The sequence below is a fragment of the Phalacrocorax carbo genome, chromosome 2, assembly GCF_963921805.1.
Source record: "Phalacrocorax carbo chromosome 2, bPhaCar2.1, whole genome shotgun sequence".
Lineage (NCBI taxonomy): Eukaryota > Metazoa > Chordata > Aves > Suliformes > Phalacrocoracidae > Phalacrocorax > Phalacrocorax carbo.
Window position 1 is genome coordinate 105,163,986 of NC_087514.1, and position 27,229 is coordinate 105,191,214.

The following is a 27,229-nucleotide window of genomic DNA, read 5'->3' on the forward strand; positions in this document are numbered from 1 at the left end:
GCTTCCGGGGGTGGGGGGGGGCCGAGGGGCGGCGGGTGGGGGCCGGCGCTGCCATGGGGAAGAAGCACAAGAAACACAAAGCAGAGAAGGCGGAATGGCGCTCGGCCTCCGCCACCTCCTACAGCGGTAAGTGCCGGGGGCGGCACGGAGCGGGGGAACTCCTCTTTGTACCCGGGTGTGCGTCTGCCCCCTCCCCTGCCCTGCGCCTCCCTCCCGCGGCTGCCGGCAGGGCCCGCGGGCCGGGTGGCAGCGGGGCGCCGGGTGGGAGCGGCCCTTCCCTGAACACGGGAGCTGCGGTGGCTGCGGCGGGAGGGCGCCCGGGGCCCGGCCGCCTGCGCCGTCCCGTTGTGGGGGGTTGGGGTGTGGACGGGACACGGACGGGGAGGGAGAGAGGGAGGTGGTGCGTTGCGGGGCTCCGGCGGGGCGGGGCGGGGGTGTGAGGCGGGCGGTGGCCTGCAGGAGGGGGGAGGCGGCCCTGGCCCCGGCGGGGTGGGCTTTGGGACCGAGCGGCTTCCTGCTCCCCACGGCTGTTACCGGTGGATTCCGGTAACCGCGCTGGTTGAGCCGTACTCGGTTTCACCTTGGTCTGGCAAGGATCTTGTGATGTTTTCGGGTGGTGGTTCCTTACGTGTTACAAATTTGTGGAAAATGGTCGTGTAAAATGTGCTGAACAACTGTTTCCGAACTTGGATTTGTCAGTCTTTGCTTTTATTTTTCTCTCCAAGTGTATTGCGTATATTTTCAACCTGCAACAAATTCTTGTAAGCAGTATTTCTAGAAGCACTGTTAATTGTTGTATGCTATCACATCCATGTCCATTAATGAAATATTTTACTTTTTAAATTCAGATTATGCGGATAAGCCTTTGGAAAAACCTTTAAAGCTGGTGCTTAAAGTTGGAGGAAGTGAAGTGACTGAACTTTCCGGGTCGGGACATGATTCTAGTTACTATGATGACAGATCAGATCATGAGAGAGAACGACATAAAGAAAAGAAGAAAAAAAAGAAAAAAAAGGCTGAGAAGGAAAAAGAAAAGCATCTAGATGATGAGGAAAGAAGAAAGAGAAAAGTAAGCTCAGATTTTTACAATTCAGACATACCAGTCTTTGTGCTTGCTTATCAGCATTAAAATCTGGTGCAGAGTACCAGACCTTTTTTTGTTTGGTCGGTTGGTTTTTTGTTTTTCTTTGTTTTGTTTAAAATCACTGTTGCAAGAAGCTTATTGTTTGGAGACAGCATTTCATAAATGTAGAAAACCCCTCTGTGTGCGTTGGTGTATTTCTTCCATTTAAAAGAGAGATCCCCGTGATGATTTTTTTGAACAAAGTAAAAGCTTGTTTCTTGTAACTGCTTGTTTTTCTTATCTGTTTGCTTTGTCAGTAGGTATGACTACTGCTGTTTTTAAGTTGGATATTTTGTATTCCAGCCAGGTCAGAAACATGTTTTGCTAACTTTTGAGAAGGGTATTTTCAGCTCTTCAAAGGAATCTAGATTGCATTTCTGTCCTGAGATGTGCCAAGTTATTGAAATTTTTATATTTACTCAAAACAGCTTTCTGAAATCTGTTCTGTTGAGTACCGTGGTACAGTAGTCTTGTTGGCTCTTGTTTAGAATAACCTGTATGCTAGGCTTTGTTGCTTTTTTAGTAGCAAAATGTGTGGTCACCTTAGTTGTCTGTGTTGAACCTTTAGGAGTTAGACTGAAATTGGCAAGAAGGCATTGACAGTACAGTTACGTGTATAATTTCATTTTATTAGTATTTCTTCTGTGTACTAATGGTTCTCTGAACTCTGCTTTTTTAGTTCTCTTCTGTCTTATATGACAGGTTTTTTCAGTGCTAATTCATATGTGTGTATGGCTAACATCTGTCATTTCAATTTGATTTATTTGTTAGGCTTATATACTTGAAAGTGATATATCATGTAGGATCATTCGGAAGCTCTTGAATACAGTGTAGGTAGTGGAAAAATTTCTTTCTATAAACATTTTCAAATGTTTCTGTTAAGGGTATGGCTGGGACTTGAAATATAACAAAACAACTGTCTTTAATACAAGATCTTGCAGCATCAAATCACATTATTTGTTTTGCCTTTGCTAAATTGGGGGGGGTGTGTGTTGGATTTTTTTCCCCCAGAATTTCAACATTAGTGCATGCAAAGGAAGCTAACGGATAGAACAGTAACAAAACTGTAGTCTAAACAAGTGCTCTTCTGTGTGAACATGAATATGCCTGTAAGATTATAGGAATGACTCAGGTATGCCTTTCCTTTGAAGCTCAGGAAGAGCATTTCTTATGGTTCTTTCATAGGCTTCCTAAATTATCACATACTTTATTGACTCCTGTTTAGTGCACCAAACAACAAAATCATATTGATCAAAGCACAGCTACAGGCTGATCTTTACTTAATAGTAAATTAACTGCCTCTATTCTCTGGTGTAGCTTGTTATGCAATTTTACGTATAAATAGCTTCAGAGTTTAACATTCTTTTCAGTAAAAGTACAGTAACTAGTGATAAAACAATAGTGTATTAAATACAAAGAAGCAAAAGGTGAACAGTATTAGTTTTAATTGGAGAAGAAGATTGAAAAAGTGATAGTGAAAATGTATGCATTATTGTTTAAACTATATTATGGCTCAGATATAGAATGAACATTCTAAAGGAAAAATCACTGTCTCTTACTTTTTGGTACGTGGGATTGCACATTCCAAGTACATTCTTCTAAAGTCTGTCTTCTTCCTGCCATGCTAGGAAGAGAAAAAGAGGAAAAGGGAGAAAGAACAGTGTGACACTGAAGGAGAAACTGATGACTTTGATCCTGGGAAAAAAGTGGAGGTTGAACCTCCCCCAGATCGTCCTGTCAGAGCATGCAGAACTCAGCCAGGTATGCAATGTGAAAAATTAAATAATCATTGGTGTTTTTAAAAGCACGCACCACAAAGCTTTTTTCAAAGGTACCAAAATGTAGAAGTTCCATGAGGATTTGCTGAAGTCTAGAGACTTTATTTTTTCCAACATTCAGAACTTTATGCTATCTGAAAAGTCAGTATTCCTCTTGGTGCTTCTGGGTTTTAATAGGTTTGTTTTCATGTGACTGAACTTGTCAAGGACATCTCTGTCTGGCTCCTGTAGCTTGGCAGAATAAAGCTAGTATAAAAGTATTATTGTCCATAGTTTTCCCCTAATTCCTTCTCCTTAGCATTTACAGAACAATGGTCAGACTGTCTGAAAGTAAGTTTTGCTCAGTTTCAGGGGAAAAAAAAAAAATCTAGTGGAGACTTCTTAGCAGTTGTTAGGGGCTTTTTTTATAACCTATGTGGAGTTTTCATAGAATCACGGAATGGTAGGGGTTGGAAGGGATCTCTGGAGATCATGTCCAACCCCCCTGCTTGAGCAGGCACACCTAGAGCAGGGGGCACAGGAACACGTCCAGGTGGGTTTTGCATGTCTCCAGGGAAGCAGACTCCACAGCCTCTCTGGGCAGCCTGTTCCACTGCTTTGGCACCTGCATAGGAGAGAAGTTTTTTCTCATATTGAGGTGGAACTTCCTGTGTTCCAACTTGTGCCCGTTGCCCCTTGTCCTGTCAAGGGGCAACTTTAATATCTCTATTTTCATCAAAAGTATGGCAGTAAGTTATGATAGGCTGCCTCTAAGGACCAGAGTCCCCCAGTTTTCATTTACCAAACTTCTTTAATTCTCATTAGCAGCCAAAATACTTATCAGTTGTGTGTGGTAACTTGTGCATGTTTAACCCCTTTAGATTTTGCCATGCTTTCTCAACCTGTAGCTATTGCTTGATAGTAAAAACTCAACTTACTTAAAACTAAACTTACTTAAAAGAATTTTCAGATACATCATCTCAGTACACATATGCCTGGAAGTGGAACTTAATAGCAAAAAGTTTGGTCTTGAGCAATATTGTTGGTCTTGTCTTTGGAACACTGCCTGTTGACTGGTCAAGTAATTTATTGAGGAATTTTCTAATTATGGCTGCACATTAATTTGAGGAATGATGTCCATCAACTGTCAAGGTGATGTGATAGGGATAACTGAAATTTTCTCGTCAAAGCATTATGTCTCTGGGTAGTGTGGAGCCTTGAAAAACTGACAAGCTAAAAACTGATCTCTGTATTGACAAGGCTTCTATTTTAATCTGCTTGTAAAATGTTGTTCAAAAGTATGTAAATTACCTTACCTATTCTGGTTAAGAAGGGAAATGTCTCTCCATTATCATGATGAAGAACTGGAGTTTCAATTCTAGGTTTCAGCATGCTACTTCTTTAGTTTTTTCAAACTTCACATTAAAGCCACTCTTTCTGAAGTATGTGCATGAAACAGGTAATTAATGAGTAGTGCTTATTGTCTAATCTGTAGAGGAAGTAAATCTTAATCAGTACCTCTCTTGCCAGCAAATCTGCGTCTATTTATCACGGTTTTTGAATTAAAAGATTCAGAGAAACTAATTCAAGGGTGGTATGTTAAAGAAGCCATTAAAATTGCACGGATAATTTTTAAGAATATGGGTTTACCAACTGCAGTATTTGAGGAACAAAGTTTCAGTTTTCTTTTCCTTAAAAATACATAATGCCTTACTTTCACTTTATTAATACATTTTCTTACAACTACTAGACGTAGCATCACATCTGATTTACTGTCTACCGGTTTTTAACGTGATGAAAACTAAGTAAGTAGTAAAGCAAAGGAAATAGTTACAGTCTGCTTAGAAATCTGGTATGCTTCTGCTTTGAAATCCATGTCTCACTGACCTTCAGGTCAGTAGCAGCTGTACTTACAGTTAAGATTTTCTCTCTGGTGTTTATATTTTTAAATAAATAAATATATCTATATTCTGTTTCATTGCACTTATGTGTGTTTCTGTCTCAAACTGCAGCTGAAAATGAGAGCACACCGATCCAGCAATTACTAGAACACTTCCTTCGTCAGCTTCAAAGGTATTAAGTGTATTGTATCTAGAGCTGTGCTGACAGTGTATAATGCATGTTTGTATATGTTACTTTACAACTTCTTATCCTGGTTTTCTGTTTGAAAATAGTACCTAAAGACTGCCTGTAATATTTTTGGTAACCTTTGCGACCATGTGAGACCCGGGAGTTTTTAAAGATTAGCTGAGGAAAATTATTACCCACTCTACAATTCTAGCTTTTGGCAGGGATGCATTTTGGGCAGAGGATACATTGCCATTATAAAGTTATTAAATATTAATGTCTTAGTTCAGGAATTAAGAACAGTTATGAATTTTAATAGTTCAAAACATTGAAGTGTTGTCATAAAATTTTGTTATATTGTGTCCTCTGTCAGTTACCAAAGCAAGTTTATACCTGCTTACTTGATAATCCTTTTAATTTGGAGAGCCTTTTTATTTTACTGTTTTCCATAAGATGTGAACCCTGTACCTCATGTTTAAAAAACAAAACAAACCCAAAATATTTCATTTTCCTTTTTTATTACATAGCAAAAAGCTGAATTTGGAAGTAATTTGAACATATTAAACACTGTAGTTGTTTTTAGAGGACCTCATGAACAAGAAGAGTTGAAAAGGTTATTACTCAGTGAAGCTAAAAGACCTATTTGAACTGTAAATAGAGACACAGAAAACACACAAGAAATAATTAAGTAGTTCAAGAGCTAGCTGAATCTCTTTCAAAAAGTCTACATATGTGTAATCAAAAGACTTTGCTGTATCAGGAAGTTTTCAAATATGCTTCTGTTTTACAAGAGTGCTTTTAGTGTTTTTTCTTTTAAGTAGTACTGTTCTTTTTATACTATTAATGTGGTATAAAAAGAATTACAATGTCGTTTGCTGGTATAAATCTAAATGCACTGTTTTTATTTTTAGGAAAGATCCTCATGGGTTTTTTGCTTTTCCAGTCACGGATGCCATTGCTCCTGGATATTCCATGATAATAAAGCACCCCATGGATTTTGGTACGATGAAGGAAAAAATTGCAGCGAATGAATACAAATCAGTCACTGAATTCAAGGTGAATTGATAGAGATTTAGTTATTTCAGAACTCTTTAGTAAGAAACTGAGGACTTCTTTTAACTGTAGAAGTCTTTCTTACATTAATTATTTTAATGTGCATTTTTTCAGAACTGAGCAATTTTATATGGTCTGTGTGGTAGAATGGGTTTCCTGCTTTGTTTTTCACTGTGGAAGCTCTATATTTGTCAGATTCTACTCCAAATTACTGTGGAAACCAAGAACATCCTCTAAAGTACTATGGAATTCATGCTGCTAGACATAAACAGGAGTAAGACTTTCACAAAGACTAAAGCGGTTGAAGAACCTGGAGCTCCTTTTTGTTCTATTTTTTTAATCTAGACCTAGTTAGATTGATTAAAAGGCAATTTGACGTGTCTGCAAGAAATCTGTGCATACACTGAAGCATTTTGTGTAAGATTCAATAACAACTACATACTTTTTGTCTTTAATTATCCTCTTTTCCGTATAACTTCATTTGGAATGGTCCTTTGGCAGAAACTTACTTGGCAAGTTTATTGGCAGCTTGCCGTAGCTATTTTGTGTATTGCTGTTACTGTAAGAGTTCATTAGGTGCCTTGTGGTTTTACAGACAGTACTGTAAGAAATCTTTTCATGGTATTGCCAGGTCCTGGAAGGAAAGGAGGTTTCCTTAACTGATTAATGAAGTTCTATTAGCTGCCCTCAGTATTACTGTTTTCTAGAGTGGTGTTGATATAATTACAGACTTGGCAGAGAGCATTGGCTGCTTCTCAGGGTTAAATTCTTCTTCTGAAAGGTCCAGCAAGGTGAGCAAAGAATGGCTTATATTTCCTATAGGTCTTTGGCAAGGATTATTCTGCTTTGTTACGTACGCTTTATTTTTCAAAAAAAGTATTGAGACTTAAAAACAAGTCTAAAAACAAGTCCCTAAAACAAGGCCTGCTCGAAGGGTTATCTTTCATTTTTGTTATACCTATTACAAGTAGCTGAGGCTAGTCACAAACCAATAAATAATCTGTCTAAGAACAGAATCTGCAAGAATCATTTGCTATTTAGAAGAGGGGAAATAGTTGCAGAGAACTCATCAGTTTTGCTGCTGAGTAAAGGATCTACTTCAAAGTTGGGCAAGCAGTTCTCTTCTGTAGCACTTCAGAGGCCACCACTAGATGTGTAGCTCACATGGGCTTCTTTATCTGCTTCTTGGCTGATAGTTTGCTCCTTGATGTCACCTTCTCAACTTCTGTTTTCCTGATGATCTCGTTAAGCAAAGGCAGATGGCTTAAATGCCATAGAAAGTCACAGACTACCAATTGTAGCTCTGTTCACCTACTTGCTTAGCATGGGCTTGATGACAACTACTAAATGATGAGGAGAGCACTGCTGTGACATCCCTGTATGGAAACAGGAAATAAAACAATTTTTTGTTTATTTACAGAATCTGATCAGGATTGTGGTAGGGCAAGGTTATTTTTGTAAATGTTGGGTTCCAGAGAAAGTCTTTAGAAATACTTCTATATCCGACTGCAATAGTAACCTTCAAAAATATTTGTCTCGGGAAATCTATTCACTGGTCTGTAAACTCAATGGGTTAACTTTTCAAAGAGCTTACTGTTCTGTTTGCACACACTTTTGCACGTAACCAAGTCATCATCAAATATAGTGGTCTCATGCACAAAAAACACTTGCATTTGTGTCTACAGTATAAATGAAACCCAGTTTCTTGAAGAATCATTGTTTAAATATTGAAAAGTTTTATTAAGAGAGAAAATACATTCTTAAATCAGGCACCAGTTTAATTTGTTAGGATACAATTTGTGAGGTGCCTGGAAAGGCTACTGCATGAAATTCTTGGTTATTGATTTGCCAGCTTCAGAAATTTTCAGAGGCATATAATAATGTCTTTTTAATTCAGTGTTTCACAGAGCTTCTAAAAATGCTTTCAGTACCTTACTCTACGGATCAGTAGCATGTGACTAGAAAAAAAGCACCCTAGGAAAAGCTTTTGCAATCTGCAACAGATTTTTTTTAGTTCTGTTCACAGTGGAGTGTGTTGCACCTTTGTTTTTGGAACTTGCATAAGTAAAAATTACTTGAAATTATGTGTGACAGATAACCATTCAAAGGAGAAGATAAAATTGGGCTTGGCTGTTCTGTTCTTTTGTTGCATGTGATGAGCATCTTAGAAGGCTGTTTCTTATGCTGTAAAGTCTTCTTTTTTTGTTTCAGTGCAAGTGACTGAAGAAGTCGTCAAATTACTAGAAATAAAATTATATGGAAGACACTTTCTATCTTTCTGACATCATTGTATTTCTCAAGCCTATGCTGATTTAGTAGGCACGAAAAACACCCAAAAAGTACTTACCTTGGTGCCTCGGTCCTTCTATTAATTTCTCCATTTCTTCTGCTTGGTTTGTTTACATAAGGAAGAAATGTTATATTTGGCATTCGGGGGAAAATGTTGTGGGTTGTTTGTGGGGGTGTTTTTGTGTTTTTTTTCTTTTTTATAACAAGCCAATTTCAGACAAAACTGAGCATCTTGAAGGAGCAAAAAGGGCTCAGACTTTTGTAATTCTGTGTTAACTTTTGGCTTTCATTTATTCCATGAGACTGCTGCTAAAATATGATTGTGTTCTTCACAGACCTGCCATGATGGAATGGTATCTTCCAGTCATTTAACAAAGGAGTTTGAAATTTTAACAGTTCTTTTGTTTTGTATTTTACAGGCAGATTTTAAACTGATGTGTGATAATGCAATGACTTACAACAGACCAGATACTGTTTACTACAAGTTGGCCAAGAAGATACTGCACACAGGCTTTAAGATGATGAGCAAAGTAAGAGACCTATTAAAAACAAAAAACAGAAACTCTTTGGGGTTTTATTTGTCATACTTAAAAGGAACATAATTAATAACAATGATAAATGTTATTTCGTCCATCTATGATTAATTATAACAGTGCCTGTTAGTGCTGCTATGTCTAAGGGTTTGATAGCAGTCTTGTTATAATCACACATTTATTTCTCAACCTTATCTGCACCACTGAAGTCTGTAGGAGCTTCTTCCAGTGGCCTCAGTGGATGCAGTTAAGATCCACGTATATAAAACCCAACTGAGAAATACGGCCTCTGGCTGAAACTTTGAAAACAAGATCTCATTTAAGTTTTATTTGTGCATAAAAAAGGAAGTTTGTATTTTTTGAAGGTGGTGGGTGTAGGGGAGGTTTCAGGGGTTTCACAGATGCGTGCGTGCAGACACACTTTTTAAGCAAATACAATTGTTGGCTTGTAAAATGAAGTTATGTTGATGAGCTGCTTTGTGTGTGTGCATGTGTGTGTGTGCACGTGCATGTGTTGCAGTTATGGTAAGTTTTGTGTAACATAGGCAGTTGTCTTTGCATATGCAGGTTTTTGTTTGTTTGTTTGTTTCTCTCTTGATAGTTGGGCTGCAGAAATTCTGATGCCATGCTACCATGACCAAATCATGTTGCATCGCCATTGGAAACGAGGCATTAAGAACAAAATAAGGCCATGGCCATTCCCATCCCATCCCATTATCATAGCATCTTGGCTATGAGGGAAAGGTTAAGTCCCTGCCGCTCTGTCCTTTCTGATTCTAGGAACGGCTGTTAGCTTTGAAGCGCAGCATGTCGTTTATGCAGGACATGGATTTTTCTCAGCAGGCAGCTCTTTTGGGTGATGAAGACACAGCAGTTGAGGAACCTGTCCCTGAAGTTGTTCCTGTACAAGCAGAGACTACCAAGAAATCCAAAAAGCAAAATAAAGAAGTTATTAGGTAAAGGTTTTAATGGGCATGCTTACTGGTTTGTTGCAGCTTTTGTAATATTAGCAGAAAGAACTGAGAGGGGAAAAACTTCTTTCAGCCTTTCTCCTTGTGGTCCATAGCATAAATGGGCTATTTTATTGCCTTTTATTTATTTGCTTATTTATAGAACTAGTTTAATAACCCAGTGATTCCCAACTTGAAACAAACAATGCAAAGAATGCATATTCTTTAAAACACTTAGAGTTAGTGTATATATAGATATTTTTATCCCTCTTTATATTAAATGAGTAGTTTCTTCTTACAATGGTTTGAAACGTTCTTTCATTTTTAAGATAGCCACAAATACCTTTTGCATTTTGTCTTTTTTTTTTTTTTTTTTTTTTTCAAAAATGATTGACTGTATCAAAATCTAACACAATCTTTCATAGAGGGCAAAGTAGCCCCAGATCAGTAAATGATTTTATTTAACTTTAGTCTTATCTGGCAGGATATAGAGGTCCAGGATATTATTTCTGGAGCCGATGGTAACATCTTCCCAATGAAATCTTATTAAGCTTCTTTGTGAAATATGTTGCTAGTGTAATAGATATCTTCCAGCTAATAGGCACCCCTGTGTCCCAAAGTCGTATTTTTAGTCAAAATAAAGGGTTTTATTTTCTATTTTATGAGGAGATTATAGCAGAAACTGATTTAAAAGCAAATTATGTTGTTCAGTGTTCTTACATAGGCATCCTAGGATAGATTTTCAATTTAAATTGTAGAGCATTATATCAACTGGAATTTTATGAAAATAAGACTGTAACAGGGCGTTACTAGTCATGTCTTAAATAATCTGTTCATGTAGATATGTTCTGCAGGCTTCTTTCTTAAACGTCTGAAGTAAAAAAAGTGAAATGTAACTTGTTATTTCAAGTTCATGCTCTCTCATTTTTGTTAAAAGTGACCTTTAGAGTTCTAATTAGCCACTTTCTCTGTTACACTTCAAGCATTTTTGTAATCCTGCTTAAGGTCTGATGGAAGAAGTAGTATTTTTAATGTGGTTGTTTTGTGGAAATAGGAGACTGCAACTTGTATCTTCAAAAATAATTTTAAACTGAGTAAGTTTTTTTGGCTGGAACTATTCTAATGTCAGCATACAGAAACATACCTGTTTCTGTATCATGGAGAATTATCAAAATGTAATTTGTTCTTTGTTTAATGGATTGTGCCTAGAAATTAACTGAAAGTACCTTTCTGTAAACAAGACTTGATTGCGGGGGAGGTGATTTGGTTTTTGTTTGGTGTTTTGTTGGTTTTTTTTTAAGATATGATGATTCATTTTAAATGGTGCCCAGAATAATAGATTTTTCTCTTCTGATTAATTCTTACATGCACTCCATTATAGGAGTAACTTTGTACTTTGCCACTTTTTGTGTGCTCATCTTCAAATACAGGTAGCTACCAGAGCAAGAAATTGAGACTGCCAAGCAATATAGTACTGCTCTGTCTTTAATATCTACCTTAACATACAGGTCAAATAGTTAAAAATAACTGACATTTAATTTTATCCTCATACCAGCTTCCTTGCAATAAGCTGTGGTACAAATTTATTTTCCTGTTCTTTTCAATGTTTATATAACTTTTAATAGTTGGAGTTAATTTGGTGTTTGTAATTAACTTGACCTTTTAAACACTTATATTTTGGCATCAGTAGGATGATATTGTTCTTTTTTATGTACAATAAGAGCTTTGGGGGGAGAATTGAACCTAATAGCAGATATTTTTGCCTTCATATTTCAGAGTTAAAAATAGAGAAATAGCTGAAGTCAATGTTTGCAAAGTGTTAAAGCAGTTTAGACCTCTATACTGTAGTTTAAGTGACTTGATCACTTGGATATCCTAATATCTAAGTAGTTTCTGAAAAATTTGTCCACCATGTTGTGACCTTCTGAACATTCTTTCAAAAATCTTTTCCAATAAGTATTCTGTAGAGTGTGATAAAAAGTGCCAGTTGTTGAGGAGTTTCCTGCTGTGTTCACCCTTTCTTAAAGTTTCAATGAAACAAAAATCGTATAACACATTTGTCTCATAATAGTATGATCCTGTGATGTTTTTATTGTCTTTAATAGCAAAACTTTCTTGTGTATCGGATCTGAATCTCTATACAGAGAGAAATTCTTAGCTAAGCAAATGGAAGAAGATACCCCAGGAGAGAGAAATGGATTTGGTGTGAGGAGATGCTCTACCCAGTACCTAAGGTGTTTGGCCCTAGTGTCTACTGTCCATATAATGCCCTGAAAGATTTTGATGTACAAAGTTTATTTTAAATATATAATATAATGAAGACTGCCATATCCTATGATATCTTCACACTTCCCCGTATAATGATACTTTTCTCTAATTTTGTATAATAGCTAAGATATGTCCTGTTCCAACTTAGGTATGCTTATTTGTTATGTTTTTGTTGTTTTGATGCTTTAATGAAAAGGGATCTACTGAAAGATAAATGTTAAATGCTGTAATTTCAATGAGGAGGAATGGTGTGATCAGTAGTGATTAGGAATACTAATTGCCAATATTAAGAGTCATAGGAATTAAAGGACTCCCTTAGACTGGGAGCAGTGTCCTGCTTCTAGAAGCAACTAAATGACATAATCCTCATAAAAGCAGCCTATTGCAGTTTTTTTCTCAGATTAAAGATACACAGTCTCCATTCCCTCATCACGTAATTTCTGCATCTTACTATTTGGAAATTGTGCAAACAGTGTATTCATTAATGTGGGAGACTAAGGACGCATACAGCATTCACCTTGTATTAATGCAATTTTACTCCCAGTCTCTGTTTTGGAATACTTCCTTTATTTTCATCAAGGTACAGAAACAATTACATTTTTGAAGTTCAGTAGTTTGGTAGTTCTCAGCTTCTGCTGCAAAACTTCAGTTTTCGTAATATGATTATAATTCCACTTAAATTCTGAAATAGACTGACACTGGGAGAGGAGTGGGCCTGATAGTTCTATTTAGCAAACTCAGAATTCAGCCATTTGTTTTGTTTAAATTTTCTACAGCTGCTCCTTTTCTCTTTCTTAGTTGCATATTTGAACCTGAAGGAAATGCATGCAGCCTGACAGATAGCACAGCTGAAGAACATGTCCTGGCACTGGTGGAACATGCAGCAGATGAAGCTCGGGATAGGATCAATCGATATCTGCCGAACAGCAAGGTTTACTGCACAACAAAGTTCACAATTCCATTTTGTGTCTGACTTGAATGCTTTGTTTCATCTTAGGAAACAAGCTTTAGCATTACTTTTTCTGAGATTGTAATATCTAGGATATATGCTCTGTGTGGAATACAAATATGACTATTGTCTATAATTCAGTTCCCACTGAAGCACATTGTAGGGTGTCCTAAATGGATTTCAAGTTGTACTGTGTGTTGAGCATCTTTAGAAATTCACTTTCAGAAAACAGTGAAATGTTGCTCAGTCTTGAATCTGGCTTCCTTAACTTCAATGCTTGGTATTGAAAATTGTTAAAATAGCATCACACTGTTATTGTTGCAACCTCAGAAAAAGCAAACTTTGGCATAGGTAGAAGGGTTATTAGGATTTCCCCTCTCAACCTAAGGAGTCCAGGAATTTTTAAATGTTAAATTACTGTTTTCAATGAGAAGTCCAGAACAGAACCTTTTGTAGTTTTGTACCTACAAATAGTAGCTGTCAGCTATAGCACAGTAGAAAATACAGACATCCTTCACTGCCTAGGAGAATATAGCAGTTGTTTGTCCACATTGGAATTTAGGACAGTATTAACCACAGGTTTGGTCACCTTTAATGTGATCCTGATGCTGTTCCAAGTGTTTGGTTTTTGTGCTGTTCCAAGAGTTAGAAGCAAAAGGTCAGCAACAGTGCAGTTTTCTCAACACAATCTGTTTGTGGGCTCTGTTTTTCTTAGCTATGTGATAATGGTGGATTCCTTCGTTATTTCATGATGGGATTGGAATGAATGCTACAGGCATTTGCTACAGGCCTATGTTGAGATAAGTTTATTCTGCTTCCCTTGCTTCATGTGGAGTCTTATTACCACCATTATAGTTTGGCCACATTTCCTTATTCTGTCACATACTTAGTGACCACTGCAATCAAAAGAAGAATCGGGATGTTGCTACATCCTGCAGTTTCCACCTACTTTTTCAACAACTGTTGCAGAAGAAACATTTGCTTTAAAGCTTTAGTGGTAGCAGTTGTGTCTTCAGACTTAAATGTCTAGTTCTTGGACAAGAAATTGTTATGCAGTCACCTTAGGCTCAACTGGATTAGGAAGTAAAGCCTCAAAGAACAGTGGGAGAAGCTTTAGCTTCTTCAGTATATTTCTGTTTCTTTGGATAATTAGAAGACTTGCTAGTATTGAAGGCTATTTAAAACCTCCAAAGTAAGAGTGGCTTTTTAAAAACCCTTTAAAGCAATACCAATCTGCTGCTAATTGCTAGCTTTGCTGAGAAGGCCTTTCATGCTGACGCAGTCAGCTTTGCAGTAAAGAGTTGTTGTAGGAGCACAGTTCTTAATTGCCTAGGCTGTTAATCAGCTAGACAACCCACTGTAGATCACACTGAATCTAGGTAACACTGACACATTCTTAGAGTTCAGCTGTTGTTAACTTTTACCATCACTCGGAAGTATTGTTCCTGTTCGTTCTCTTTCCAACATTTGTCACCTCTATTATATGCCACCATTAGCTTTGGCCTTATATATGCAGAGTTTTAAACTTTTTAAGAGGGAGGGGAGAAAAATAGGGGAGAGATTTATTGTTCAATTTACTTGGAAGTATCTGCTAATATTTCTTTAGGGAGAGCATAGTTTTCATTTTCCCTCTTTACTGTGAAGTTAGTCTTTTTTTATGATTCATGTGTAGTCAGTTTCTGACATCAGCTTAGTTTGTCGTATCAGTTCTGACTCTATCTTTACAGACCCCGGTGTGTTCTACTGTCTTTCACACTTCTGGCTGTCTTTTGTGTTTGTGTGCTCTGATAGGTCTGTCACAGCACTTCTTCCTCTTTAATAATTTGGTAGTGTGTTCATAAAAGTTCTTCTAATTAGAGAAAGTTGTGGGCGAGGTATGAAAACAAGCAGTTCAGCCTGGATTTGAAAATAAACAGTGAGGTAAATTGTGGATAGGAGTTACAGTTCTGCTTCTGAAAAGAAGGTGTACTAGGCTTGGGAGTCAGAAAGCCTGACTGTATACTAATTATAATGGATTTGGTTCTGTCTTGGATGCAAACTTTAGATTTGATTTAGGAAGATGAGTAAGGAGTTCTGTATATGATACACAAACTTTTACTCCTAAGTCTTCTGTTCTGAAGCATTTGCTAGGCAGTGACAAATAATTGTGACCCAAGATTCTCTGTATTATAAAGGGAATGCCAAAGTGCAGGATCTGAATACAGCTAAAAGTACTTTTTATGGTTTTCTGCATAAGTAAGCAACTCCTTCGAGTTTGGACTGTTTTGAATAATTGCTTCTATGTCTTTGTGGTTCTCTTTACAGATCGGTTATCTGAAAAAAAATGGAGATGGAACTTTATTATTTAGTGTGGTAAATTCATCTGATCCAGAAGCAGAAGGTAAATACCATAATCTTTCAGGCAGACATTTCTAATGTTGAAAGCTCTAGCAGATTTTGAAGTCTTTACTGTATATACTGATCCTATGTAGTATAGATGAGTTTAAAAAAAAAAAATTATTCCCCAAACCATTTTCCTCAACAGCTGTATTTAGTATCTCCAATAGCAGATGCTTCTCTTTGCCTTTCAAATTTTCACTCTAAAGATGCTCTGTTTTACTGACACTGACAGTAAGGAGGTAAAATAATACCTATCCATAAGCACTTACAAGTTGCTACAACTTTAGAGAACTTGGAAGACAGGCTTTTGCTCCAAGTACCCGTAGTGTTAAAATCTAATAGACAGAAGGGGAATGAAAATGCTGTAATCCTATGTAAATGTGCAATGCATGGATGCAAATTGAGAATCCTCTTTTACCTTTCTTTTTGATTTCCTAATTTAAATTATTCGCTAAATTTCAGTTTTAATAAGGTTTTGCTTAATTGTTTTTCTTTAGTTTCTTGATCTTTTCTGTGGGTTTTCGTTTGCGCTACTACTATACATTATTTATATTGTTATATGCTTTCCAGTTTTGAGCACAAAATGCAGAAATTTTGAAAGTTTTTAATGAACAAAATATCATAGTCTTTATGCTGCTGCATGTCATGTTGATTTAGCCCTTTCTTGCCTGCATCTTTTGAGACTGGAATTCATTCACAGCTTACCTATTATTGCACTGATGAACGCATGAACCCTTTAGACTAGTCACATTTCTATTGATTTTTTTTGATTGGGAGACACAAGGCTGTAGTTCTATTACTGTCTAAATTCCCTTTCGTTTGGTAGTAATTTTTTCTGGAATGAAATTGAGCATTTTGGCCACTGACATGCCCTTACCTATTTCTGAAAAAAATAGAAAATGAATGTGATTTAATACCTTTGAAATCATGCCATTGAAAATTTAGACAGTGGTGGTAATGGGAGCAGAGCAAGCTTTCACTGTGTGCTGTGAAGTACTGTCTGTTTCCTGATGTTTCTGTGCTCCAGACTCTTTTTTGATTGTTTGTATAGTTAATGCTAGTTACACTGAATTTGCAGCTCAGTATTCAGTATGATCTGAATTTTTGTTTAATTTTTTTTTTTTAATCCTAGTAAGGTTCTAGGGATAAACTTGCTTTCTGTTTTTCAGTAATTGAGCACAATTGCCATTAGATTTCAAAACACCAGAGAGATTTACAGTAACTGGAAGTGTCCTCAATGTTGTTGGGTTTGGGGGCGGGGTTGGTGGTTTTTTTTGTTGTTGATGTTTTGTTTGTTTGTTTTTAAAAGGATATTGCAAATCATTTGAGCCATTTTAAATAAGCAGTTCTGAGAACTTTAGAGGAAAAAAATACTAATATAGCCATAATGTTAATTATCTTAATGAGGTTCTTTACATGGTGTATGGGTTTCTGTAGACAAAATACCTCTTAGTCAACATAAGAAATTGCTTTTATCACTTCATAATACCTGGATCTTGTGTGTTTGTGAATCAGCTAGTAAAAGAATTTCAGATGCTGCTGTATACTTTGAAAGTAAAATAACAATATAAGCCAAAGATCTTGCAAATAAAGGATGGAAACATATTTACAGCAAGTATTGGAAATTTAAATGGAGAACCTGAATTACACTACCTATCCTTAATAAAAATGTACAGATTAAAAGACATTTAGCCTTTATGGTAACTACAGCTTTTTAAAATGGTAACATCGAAATGTTCACCATGAATAAACTTTAAACATGAAATGCTTTTCTGAAAATTAATATCTCTTAAATCAAATTATTAGAGGAAGAGACTCACCCAGTGGATCTGAGTTCACTGTCAAGCAAATTATTACCTGGCTTCACTACACTGGGCTTTAAAGATGAACGAAGAAATAAAGGTAAATGCCACGTAACATGTTTTAACTTTGTGTTAATTAAATGTTTGAGCAATTTCTTGATATAAGATAATTTCAGATTATACCTGTCTCCAAATGAAAGTTCACTTGGTTATTTCTATAATATATAATGATTCCATTTGCAGCAGAATGCAGTTTTAATTAAATTGACTTTTTTGCTTATTAAACATAACTTACTTAGGAGTTTATGGATTAATGTTTTGCCTTAGTGTTATGGCCACATTAGAAGCTTGCCAGTAATGGTTATTCCATTTGCTCTGGAGGAAAGAATTTTTCTTGAGCAGCTGCGCTTAGCGTTGAGAATAAAAACCTTTTGGTCATTTAATTTTTTTATCATATGACAAGAATTTCACAAACTGTAGAGTTTTTTTCTAGTATTATTGACAATTTTAATAGTTTCTAATCTGCTGTCCAGAAACTGACTGGCAAAAAACAGTGAAGTAGACACATGCAAAAAGCAGAAATATAAAAGGGGACAGGGGGATGAATCTTTTTTGTGGGAGTCGGGTGGTTAACTTAGTTTTTTATTTTCCAGTAGTATAAGTACATTTATTTATAGGGTTAAAATAGCTGCACTGATTCTAGAGTCTGGAATTGTCCTGGAGATATTGCTCTTGATTTCAACTGGGGGGAAAAACACATGGCATTTTTGTATCTCTTTCAGAAAACAAAATCCTTTTATTTTTCTTCCCGCCTGCCCCGCCCAAGTGATCTTTTACACTTGTGTTAACCATTTGTCATCTTTCTTCCACCTGTCTAGTAACCTTTCTTACAAGTGCTAGTACAGCACCTTCCATGCAAAACAACTCTATATTTCATGATTTGAAACCAGATGAAATGGAACTCCTGTACTCAGCATATGGTGATGAAACTGGGATACAGTGTGCCTTAAGGTAAGCGCTGCCTTATTAGAAGGCCTACCTTCTCATAGCAAATTTATGAAAAACAGTTTAGACAAAATGTCAGCTAGGAGCCTCCAAATCCTGATACTTTTTTTCTAAAACTTATTTTAAAAATAGCTTACTACAGGACTTGAAGCTAGTTTTCATCCTGGTTGGTGGGGGGATTGTTTGGGTTGTTTTTTTGTTTTTTCCATTTGCACTTTTAAGTTACCCTATTTTATTGCAAGGCTGTAATGGATCTTGTTATTAGGGTCTTTGACGACAGGATGTTATAGGTTGCTAAAGACCTAGCATTTTGCTTTATACCCAGCAGTAAGTAGGTTTAGACATGCAAGCAATAGATTTCAGTGACTTGAAAACAGTGGTATTTTTCAAGGAGTTTCAAAACAGTTAAAGCTACTTGAAAAGGAAAATGCTACTTTTCATTGAATTGTTAATCTTGGAAGGAAAGAATTAATCACAAGCGTTTTTTTCTTTTCTTTGTGGTTTTTTTTTTTTAACCCACTACCAATTATACTTAACGTGAAAATTTGCTGGTAGTTGTGAAAAACAAGTTTGCGCATAAATTTACTTCCATTTAAAAAAAAAAGGGGGAGGTTTTTTCTTCTATCTTGAAGGCCTTAATTGTTCTTCTGAAGAAGCATAAAAGAGTAAAATAACAAGGAAAGTAAAGGTGTAATGCAGCGTGGTTGGGGAAAACCGTATTATAAGTTGAAATATTTTGTACAAAAGTAGACATTTTCTGTAATGCTTATATCTCCATTCCTACTAGCTTACAAGAATTTGTGAAGGATGCTGGAAATTACAGCAAGAAAATAGTAGATGATCTTCTGGACCAGATCACTAGTGGAGATCATTCCAAAACTATTTATCAGCTAAAGCAGGTGTGTCCTTGATGCACAGAAATGTCACAGGTTCATCAGAACAAGAATGGACCTGTTTTTGGTTTTTAATATTGTATGAGATGCTTTGTTTTCTGCTGTCAGTTTAAGCAGTGCAGGTTTAGCTGTTTATGCAACCATATGGTGAGAAACTGAATTAATCAGCAGAGAAGCTATCCTTTCTTTTCTCCAGCTAGATCAGTTCTCCAATGTGGTTCACTATGTGACTGCAGAAGAGGAAGAGATGGGGGGTGCAACATAGCAGGGGGGAGAAGGGACCAGCCAACTAAATGGTGCTTGGGTAGCCCTGTCACTCAATGTCATGACTTCGTATCTGCTTCTGAGTTTAGCTTATTTCCAAAAGCACTTTGTTTAGGAGATTCATACTAAGACTGGAGAAGAGATTTTTCTCAAAGTGTGTATAGTTCTGGTGGGAACATTTGCATTCCCAAGACAAAAAAGGCTACCAGAAACTGCAGAATCTTGTTCCGTGTTATCTTCACTCTGAAAACCACTATTAGTTTGAAATAATTGAAATAATAAAATGAGGACATTCTGAATGATTCAAGAATAAAGAAAGGGGGATGTGGTGGGGGGAGGATGGAAGGTACTCAGACTTCGTGACATGGTGGAAATGAGATTATACTAAATCTCTGCAGACTTAGAAGGAGAATAGGGTGGGTGAAGTTTTGGTGAAAGGAGACAATTGAATGAAAAATACAGAGGATCATTTGGAATTTTCAGGGTATTTTTTTCCAGTCCCTACTGGAAAAAGATTGTACAAGGAACAGGAAGGAAAGTAAAAGATAAGTTAAAAAAATTTCAAAAGTTCAGAAAGTTCAAAAACAGTATTTTGACTATTCTTCTATATCTAGAAATGTGTGTACACAACATATTGAACTTAGCTTTAAAATTAAACATGTGCCTTTCCTTTTTTGCCACCTTGTTCTATGCATATTGTTCCAAGTGAGAATTTCTGAATACCTTTCAAATTGTCAATGGCTGTTTACACTTAGAAATGCAGTTCGGTTGTGACATATGTGGATATGTACGGATTTTGTGCAATTAAATATGTTTCCATGGTGATGTGCCATGGTGTTTTATTCTTGAGTATTTTGTGCTGCTACATTTGAGTAAGAATGAACAAGTGCAACCTTGAATGATTTGGAATCAGAAGGTAGCAAAGTAATGACTAAGATACTGCACTTGAATATAAAGTTTGTGGGCAGAATAAGTGTAAGCGGTCTCAAAGATCAGGTAAAATGCATAGTAGTAAAATATTTCAAAACAGTAACTTACATTGTAATTGCATTACAGATATGTGAAAAAGTTAGCTGTCTCTAGCCTCATTTTGTGTGTGGTTTGAATATACTGGAAATTTTACAAGAGAGATCTTTCTCCTACGTTGAATAAAAGTAATTGTTAGTATTTTTTCTTTCCAGCGACGAAACATCCCAGTAAAACCACTGGATGAAGTTAAAGTAAGTGATGCTGATACTCAGTCTGATGGGGGTTTTTTGTTTGGTTTTTTGGGTTTTTTGTTACTGCAAAAAGTGTCTTGTTATTTAAAGCAGAGAAAATTATGATCTGTGGGCTTCCAACATTCAAATTCCTATTTTTATTTAATATGCATCTGATCTGTATAATAATACAGAAAAGATTGATAAGTGGAGTGTATAGAATCATAGAATCACTAAGGTTGGAGAAGACCTCTAGGATCATCAAGTCCAACTGTTAACCCAATGCTACCATGCTTCCTAATAAATGCTTCCTTGATAAAGAGGCTGTTAGGTTAGTCCTAAAGAGGCTGTCCTGGTTAGTTCTGAATTGTTTATGTTAATATATATGGTCACCCATTAGAGAAGAGCTAGTCTCTTTTTTTTTTTCTTTTTTTTTTTTTTCCCAAGGGTTCTGTGCAAACATCACAAAACATGGTAGTGTTTTGTGGTGGCCTAGGATCTGATCATGGTAAACTAGTAAATTATATGAACCAAGTGTGTTCTTAAACGTAAGTATAAGCTATGAGATGCTAAGATCTAAAATATGGTTTGGTTCTTTAGGTTCTGCCAGTTCTTATAAAAGAAGAACACAAGTTGCGTAATACCTGTCCGGATTCTTCCAAACAGATTATGGTAAAATGGCTTGTGTGTTTAAAAAAAAATATATATATACTATTGAGGCATTGATTTTGTTTCAGTGCAAAGTTGTGCGTGCTCTGAGGTAGAAGATTAAAATTAATGCATCTACAATAAGCTTTCAGATCTTGAAATTAATTCTCTGGCACTCAGTCTGCTGTAGCTAGTGGCTTTGTTTGTCCTGTTGTTCTGTATTCTCTAGTTCAATTCAGCATGCGTAACTAAATCTCGGAGGCAGAAAGACCACTTAGGAATCTGTACTTGATCTGCTCATGAATATTTGAAGTTCAGCCTGCTGTAAAAGTGGAAAAAAAAAAAAAAGAGTAGTATTTATCAGTTTTACCCCATCCATTGAAAATGTTAGAAATTAGGAGTAAATAATGCATATATTATGCTTTCACGGCTACTAATCAAATCTTTATTTAAGTGGTACAGGCTTTTCTTGCAAATTATTTCTGACAACAAAGGATATGCACTGTATGCCATGGCAATTCACATAAAAATTATATGGATTGCATTATAGCAACTAATAAAATTTATAGTTTTATAAATATTCCTTATGTGTTGTGGAACGGTTTATAGTTCTCTAGAAGGTGCCTGGTAACTTAGTTTATGAAAGTGCAAAGTTTCATTTTCATATTTCTGAAAGATAATACCTGGTTGTGTATTTACCTGCATGTCTTGTTCCTCCTGCTGGAACAGGCAACCTCAAGAGAATTCTGTTAGAATGTGTTTTGAAGTTTAATGACTTTTACTTTGGTCTCTTAGTTTTTGCCATTACATAGCAGTATTGCAACAGGTAGGAAAAAAAATAACTTGTGTAGTGCAGGCTGTATTTCATTGTCCAAATGGATAGAAAAAATACTTGAGAGAACACCTCTGGCTCATACTGTATATAGGGAGGCCCACCTTAATAGTTTTATTAGTCATCTACTAAAAATTTCAGTAAATCCAGTGTTGCATTGAGAAGGGGAGGAAAAAGGGGATCTGGGAGTGGTTCATGATGGGGGTTTGCTGATAATGCTTCCCCCTGCCAGGGTTCTGCCATGGGACAGGGGTGACTGGAGCATGTAATTGAGTACCAGAGTATTTGGTAATGCTGGTTTCAGCAGTCCTGGATCATGAGATGAAAGATATTTAGACTACCCTGCAAATCCCTTGCCGTTCATATGAATGATCTGTCCTGGAACCGTGTTTGAGCTGCCTGTGAGCTGCAGCTTAGCCAAGATGGTTACGGGTGCTGCAATCTCAAGTGTTGTGGTGCACACTTCTGAGAGTATGGATTCATGCATTTACCTTAAACATTTAAAAGTTATTATGGCAGCTTGTCACTATTGCTAGTCTTTCTGTTTCTTGTATTTTCATAGGTTGGAGAATCCACTGGAGACAGTAACACTTCTGACTTGGACTTTCTCTCTATGAAACCGTATTCAGACGTATCTCTTGATATTTCTATGTTAAGTTCGTTAGGTAAGTAATTAAATGTATGAGCCATCAATTATGGTTTAGTTGTACCTTTTAGGCAAAATAACAGCTGGATTTGCTAAGAATAAAGAAGTGTTCAAAAAAATAGTAGTAAGTCCACATTTGACATAGGTAAAAGTCTAGGGCTGGTTGAAGATAAATGAAGCCTTTGCCTGTTTTTCCTCTGAGACATCCATGTGCTAGCCAAGCTAACTTTTCCTGTATCACTGAAGAAACCAAAGTATTTGTACCTCACAATTTTGATAGCTTTACCTGTTTTTTATGTGTTCATAGTAACGTAAATTTTAAGAATCAGCGTGGAGCTTTGGCTCAGAAATGTTATTGCTTCATATGTTGTCTTTTGAAATACCTTGGGAACTAGGTAAGTATGTGAAGCTCAATCATATCACCACTTAGAATGTCCCAGAACAAAAATCAGAAGAAACTTCAGGTGTTGGAAGGAGTTCAGCATCAAATAAGGCAGTTGTATAAAAACATTAGGATGTTGTTTCAGATACATGTCTTCGATAGGTATCCTCCTTCAAATACTAGAGGAAGTAAAGTTCCCATTTCTGCAGGCTGCTGAGCTGGTCAAATGTCTTTAAAAATGTCATCACAGAAAAAATACTGCTTATGGTTTAAGATACTTCTAATTCAGAATGCGAAAGTTGCCAAACTATCTATGGTAAAACATAACCAAGGTAATTGAAAGCTTTAAAAAAAAAGTATTTCTACATCTCTCTCCCACATGTGCAGGATTCTCTGAAAAGCAATTGTAAGTTCTGATTATGCTGTCACACACTGATTTTATTGCAGTTCAGTAAAAAATGAATAAATACCTATTTTATAGATAATGTTTAGACATACCAATCTTACTATGAATTTCTTGCTCGACTGAAAGCTGCTTATATTTTTCTTCTTTGAGCTTTTTCTAAATAATTATACTTCTAGATTACTTAGCTTGCAGAGAGATTATGGCATTATTTCTTATCATAATTCTTGCAGTTAGCAAGGTCTGCACTGAAGATAGCTCAAAGAGAAGGGAAAGCATTTATTTTCCTGTTTAAAATTGGGGGAGATTTTTTTAAGTCTTCAGCCAAAAGAACAGCATATGTTGGCACATCCTTCTAGTTATTTGCAATTTCACAATTTTATTTGGCTTGCTAAAACAAAAGCTGGAGAAGATGCTGTTCTTAAAACTTTCTGTGATGGGGATTTCTTCACCTCCGTAAATTACATGTTCTATTTTAACTGTATTTTAAGTTAGATATTTAAGTAATCTTTCTACTGACTTCCTCTCCTTTGCCACAAACTAAATGCATTATTTCATGTCTGGAATTTGAACTGATAAGCTCTTACAGCTGTTCAAATACTGGGAGTCAGTTCAGCTTCAGCCATTTCCGATGGCGCTTTCCTTCATCCTCCAATATTGCCAAAAGCATTGCAGCATGTATTTCTTGCAACTGCAAACAGATCTGCAGCTGTTGCCTTGTTAGAAGTGCAAAGGAAAATGCAAGATCGAGGTCGATTTATGATAGACAACACTTGTGTTAATTTATTTTAGAATTTTTATAGTGACTTGGTAATTCATGAGTCAGTCTGCATGTGATAATTGTGGATTTTGGTTGGTAACTGGTGGCCCTTAGGGAAAGTGAAGAAGGAGCTTGATCATGATGACAACCATTTACATCTGGATGAAACAACCAAGCTGCTGCAGGACCTTCATGAAGCTCAGGCTGACAGAGTGGGATCCCGGCCATCATCCAATTTGAGTTCCCTCTCCAATACTTCTGAAAGAGACCAACATCATCTTGGTAAAGTTACTGGTGTCGCAGAAGTTGCAATATCTCTGCTCTAATTGAAACTGGTTAAAACTTTATTTTAATTTACACAAATCTTTGCATGAAACTACTCTGATAAAACAGAATCATGTCTTAATTTTTAAATATGCATGGCAAAGGCAACTCAGAAGATGTGCTTTTGTCCTGTGTAATTAAGGACACTAATTCTAGTTACTTATTTTTAGATTAGACATGATTGAAGTAATTGTGAAGTAAATTGATATTGACTGGCAAGTTCCTATACACACCTGCATTTTATCCTCTTAGAAATACTAAGGAGTATATAATGTTTATTTTACTTTGGCATGGTTGTATGTAGCAAGGGACTGGTTGGATTCTGCAATAGCCCTTCCCTTGTCAACTGTAAAATCCAGTGATACAATGGGATGATAGGGTAGCATATCACTTAACAATTTGGTGCCATTTCTGACAAGATAGGAAATGTTGGTTGGATGATACTCAGATTTTGTGTAATTTTTCAACTCAGAGTAACAGAATAATGACTGCTTTTTCAAAAAGGATCTAAATTACTGAAGAATCTTGCAATTTCTTTTTCAAAATCTCCTGTGTAAGTATCATTTAAATGTCTGTGTCTTGCTTTAAAAGTCTGAAAGGAACATATGAAATAACCATGTTCTTCATATACATAAATATCTCTCCATTATTTTTCTGTACTTCTAAAGGTTTCATTTTTTTCTTCTGTATTCTACAGGAAGCCCCTCCCATCTGAGTGTTGGAGAACAGCAAGACATGGTTCACGATCCCTATGAATTTCTTCAGTCTCCAGAAACCTCAAATGCCACTACTAACTAATCTGACATGTACTATACATATTTTGTATTTTAATTGTATTATGTTTTTATAAAGTTTTTGTCCATGGCAGAAACCTCAATTTTGTCCTCTTTTCTATGAGGATTCCTGTATAATATTTTCATATATGCTGGATTAAAAAAAAAAAAAAAGTACATCGTGTTTTTGGCAATGTACCAAAACCTGCTTCTGATTTGTTTGTTGAGGGAGGACGTTGCCTACCGGGGTGTGGATCTTGACTGAAAACAACAAATAATGTGTTTAGTAAAAATTGTAATTTATAGATACTAAAAAGTGATAATTTTCCCAGTATCACAGCAGCAGTCATTAAATGTTTCTAGTAGAGTTACCAACCAGTCTTAACTTGAACATCTTCAGGGAGGAGTATTTTATTTCAGCACTGTCAGAACGGCCTGAATTGTGATCTTTATTATGTTTCCCATCTCCTAATCCTAATGATCTGTAGAAGTTGTTTCTGTTTCCCCATATTTAAAAATCTTTTTTCAATCACTCTAGAGGATACTGAATTTGAGAGTAACAATACTTGGTAGTTGCATTAAAATGCTCACTACAAGAATTCTACCCTGGGTCCAAGAAAGATGGATGTTTTTGTGATCCCTTCTGTCTTGAAACACAAAGAAAATAAAATACTTATATTTTTTAATTTGATATGTATATTTACTTGGATGGAAAAAATACTGGATAAGGTGTGCTTTTCAGTAATTTTAAAATAAAACTTTTATAATTCAGTACTGATGGAAGGGGGGATTTTGTACCATTGATATGTGCAAGCTTGCCAAATCTTATGAATTCACAATATTTTGTAAATATTAATAAAAATACAAAACCACTTTTCATGTTTGGAAATACCTTGTTCTTGCCAGGGGAAAATTTGCTTCTTTATCTTTACTAAGTCTGAAATACTAGGAAGTTTTGGTCTCAATTTTTGTGCTGCCTCAGAAGATAAATTTCATCGTGCCACATGTCACCATAAACAAAATTAACTGGGAGTTTCTGATACCAAATTCTTGGTAAAGTCTAAGTAGGAAGATCTCTTCGCTCAGGTTTGGCATTTGTGGTCTAGACTGTTTCCTCCCCCACCCCACTTCTTAGGGGTATGAGTTTCTGTTTGGCTGTTACACGTAATTTCACGGGTGGCTGCCTTTTCCCCTCTACACGCTAGCTGCCTGCTCTTCCTGTTGCCACAAGTCATTTGTGGGACTTCCAACTGAACTGCATCAAAAACCTTTTGAGTTTCAAACGTTCTGTTTGCTTCCCCTCCAGTCTTTCGGTTTTGCAAAACAAGGGAGCAGTGGCCTGCCTAAAGGCTGGAAATAAACAGGAAACAGGAGCTCTTGAAATCAGTACTGCCTAGCAAGGACAGATTGATAGCAAAGCTTTTATAAGTTGTTTCAATTGTGAAGGATCTGAAACCTGTGCTTCTCTCAGAAGGCAAATCTGCAGCATACCCCTCGCACTGCTGGTACATCGTTCTTGTGTCTTGCTTTAATACTGAACAGAAATATGGGTTTTGATGAGATACTCTGATAAATCAGGTAAGTGTCTTACCTATGTCAGCCTTCTGACATTGCTGCCAAGAAGGAGAAAGCTGGGGTACTTAATGCCTTCTTTGCCTCAATCTTTTAATAGTCAGACCAGTTATCCTCGGGGTTGTTGGCCCCCTCAGCTGGAAGATGGGGTTGGAGAGCAGAATGAAATGTTGGAGTGTGTATCGTTAGACTGCAAGCTCTTCGGGGTTTGGGGGGTTTTTTTGTGTGTGTGGATTTTTTTGTTTGGTTTTGTTTTTTTTTTTTTTACAGAGTGCATACGTTGTGTTGGTCAAGAAAAGTTGGGGTGGCACAGCTAGAATGGGCAGGAGGAGAACTGGTAGAGGTTATAGCACAGCCA

General features: G+C 36.5%; 1 protein-coding gene across 8 annotated transcripts; it reads left to right on the forward strand.

The window, feature by feature from the left end:
* Window positions 1–13: 13 nt before the first annotated feature.
* Window positions 14–26,172, forward strand: BRD9 (bromodomain containing 9). Of its 8 annotated transcripts, none has more exons than XM_064443772.1 (18): window positions 14–126; window positions 849–1,069; window positions 2,752–2,884; window positions 4,893–4,953; window positions 5,859–6,003; window positions 8,709–8,819; window positions 9,603–9,778; window positions 11,878–12,006; window positions 12,839–12,971; window positions 15,294–15,369; window positions 17,175–17,270; window positions 18,049–18,181; window positions 18,963–19,074; window positions 20,514–20,552; window positions 21,132–21,203; window positions 22,574–22,676; window positions 24,317–24,484; window positions 25,224–26,172. In XM_064443772.1, exons 1-18 carry the CDS (start codon window positions 54–56, stop codon window positions 25,322–25,324), a joined length of 2,082 nt encoding a protein of 693 aa, XP_064299842.1. In that variant the 5' UTR covers window positions 14–53; the 3' UTR covers window positions 25,325–26,172. The 8 variants fall into 8 exon arrangements, with proteins under 8 accessions (XP_064299842.1, XP_064299843.1, XP_064299844.1 ...); XM_064443773.1 differs by having other exon boundaries at window positions 11,917–12,006; XM_064443774.1 differs by having other exon boundaries at window positions 9,663–9,778.
* The last annotated feature ends 1,057 nt before the right edge of the window (window positions 26,173–27,229 follow it).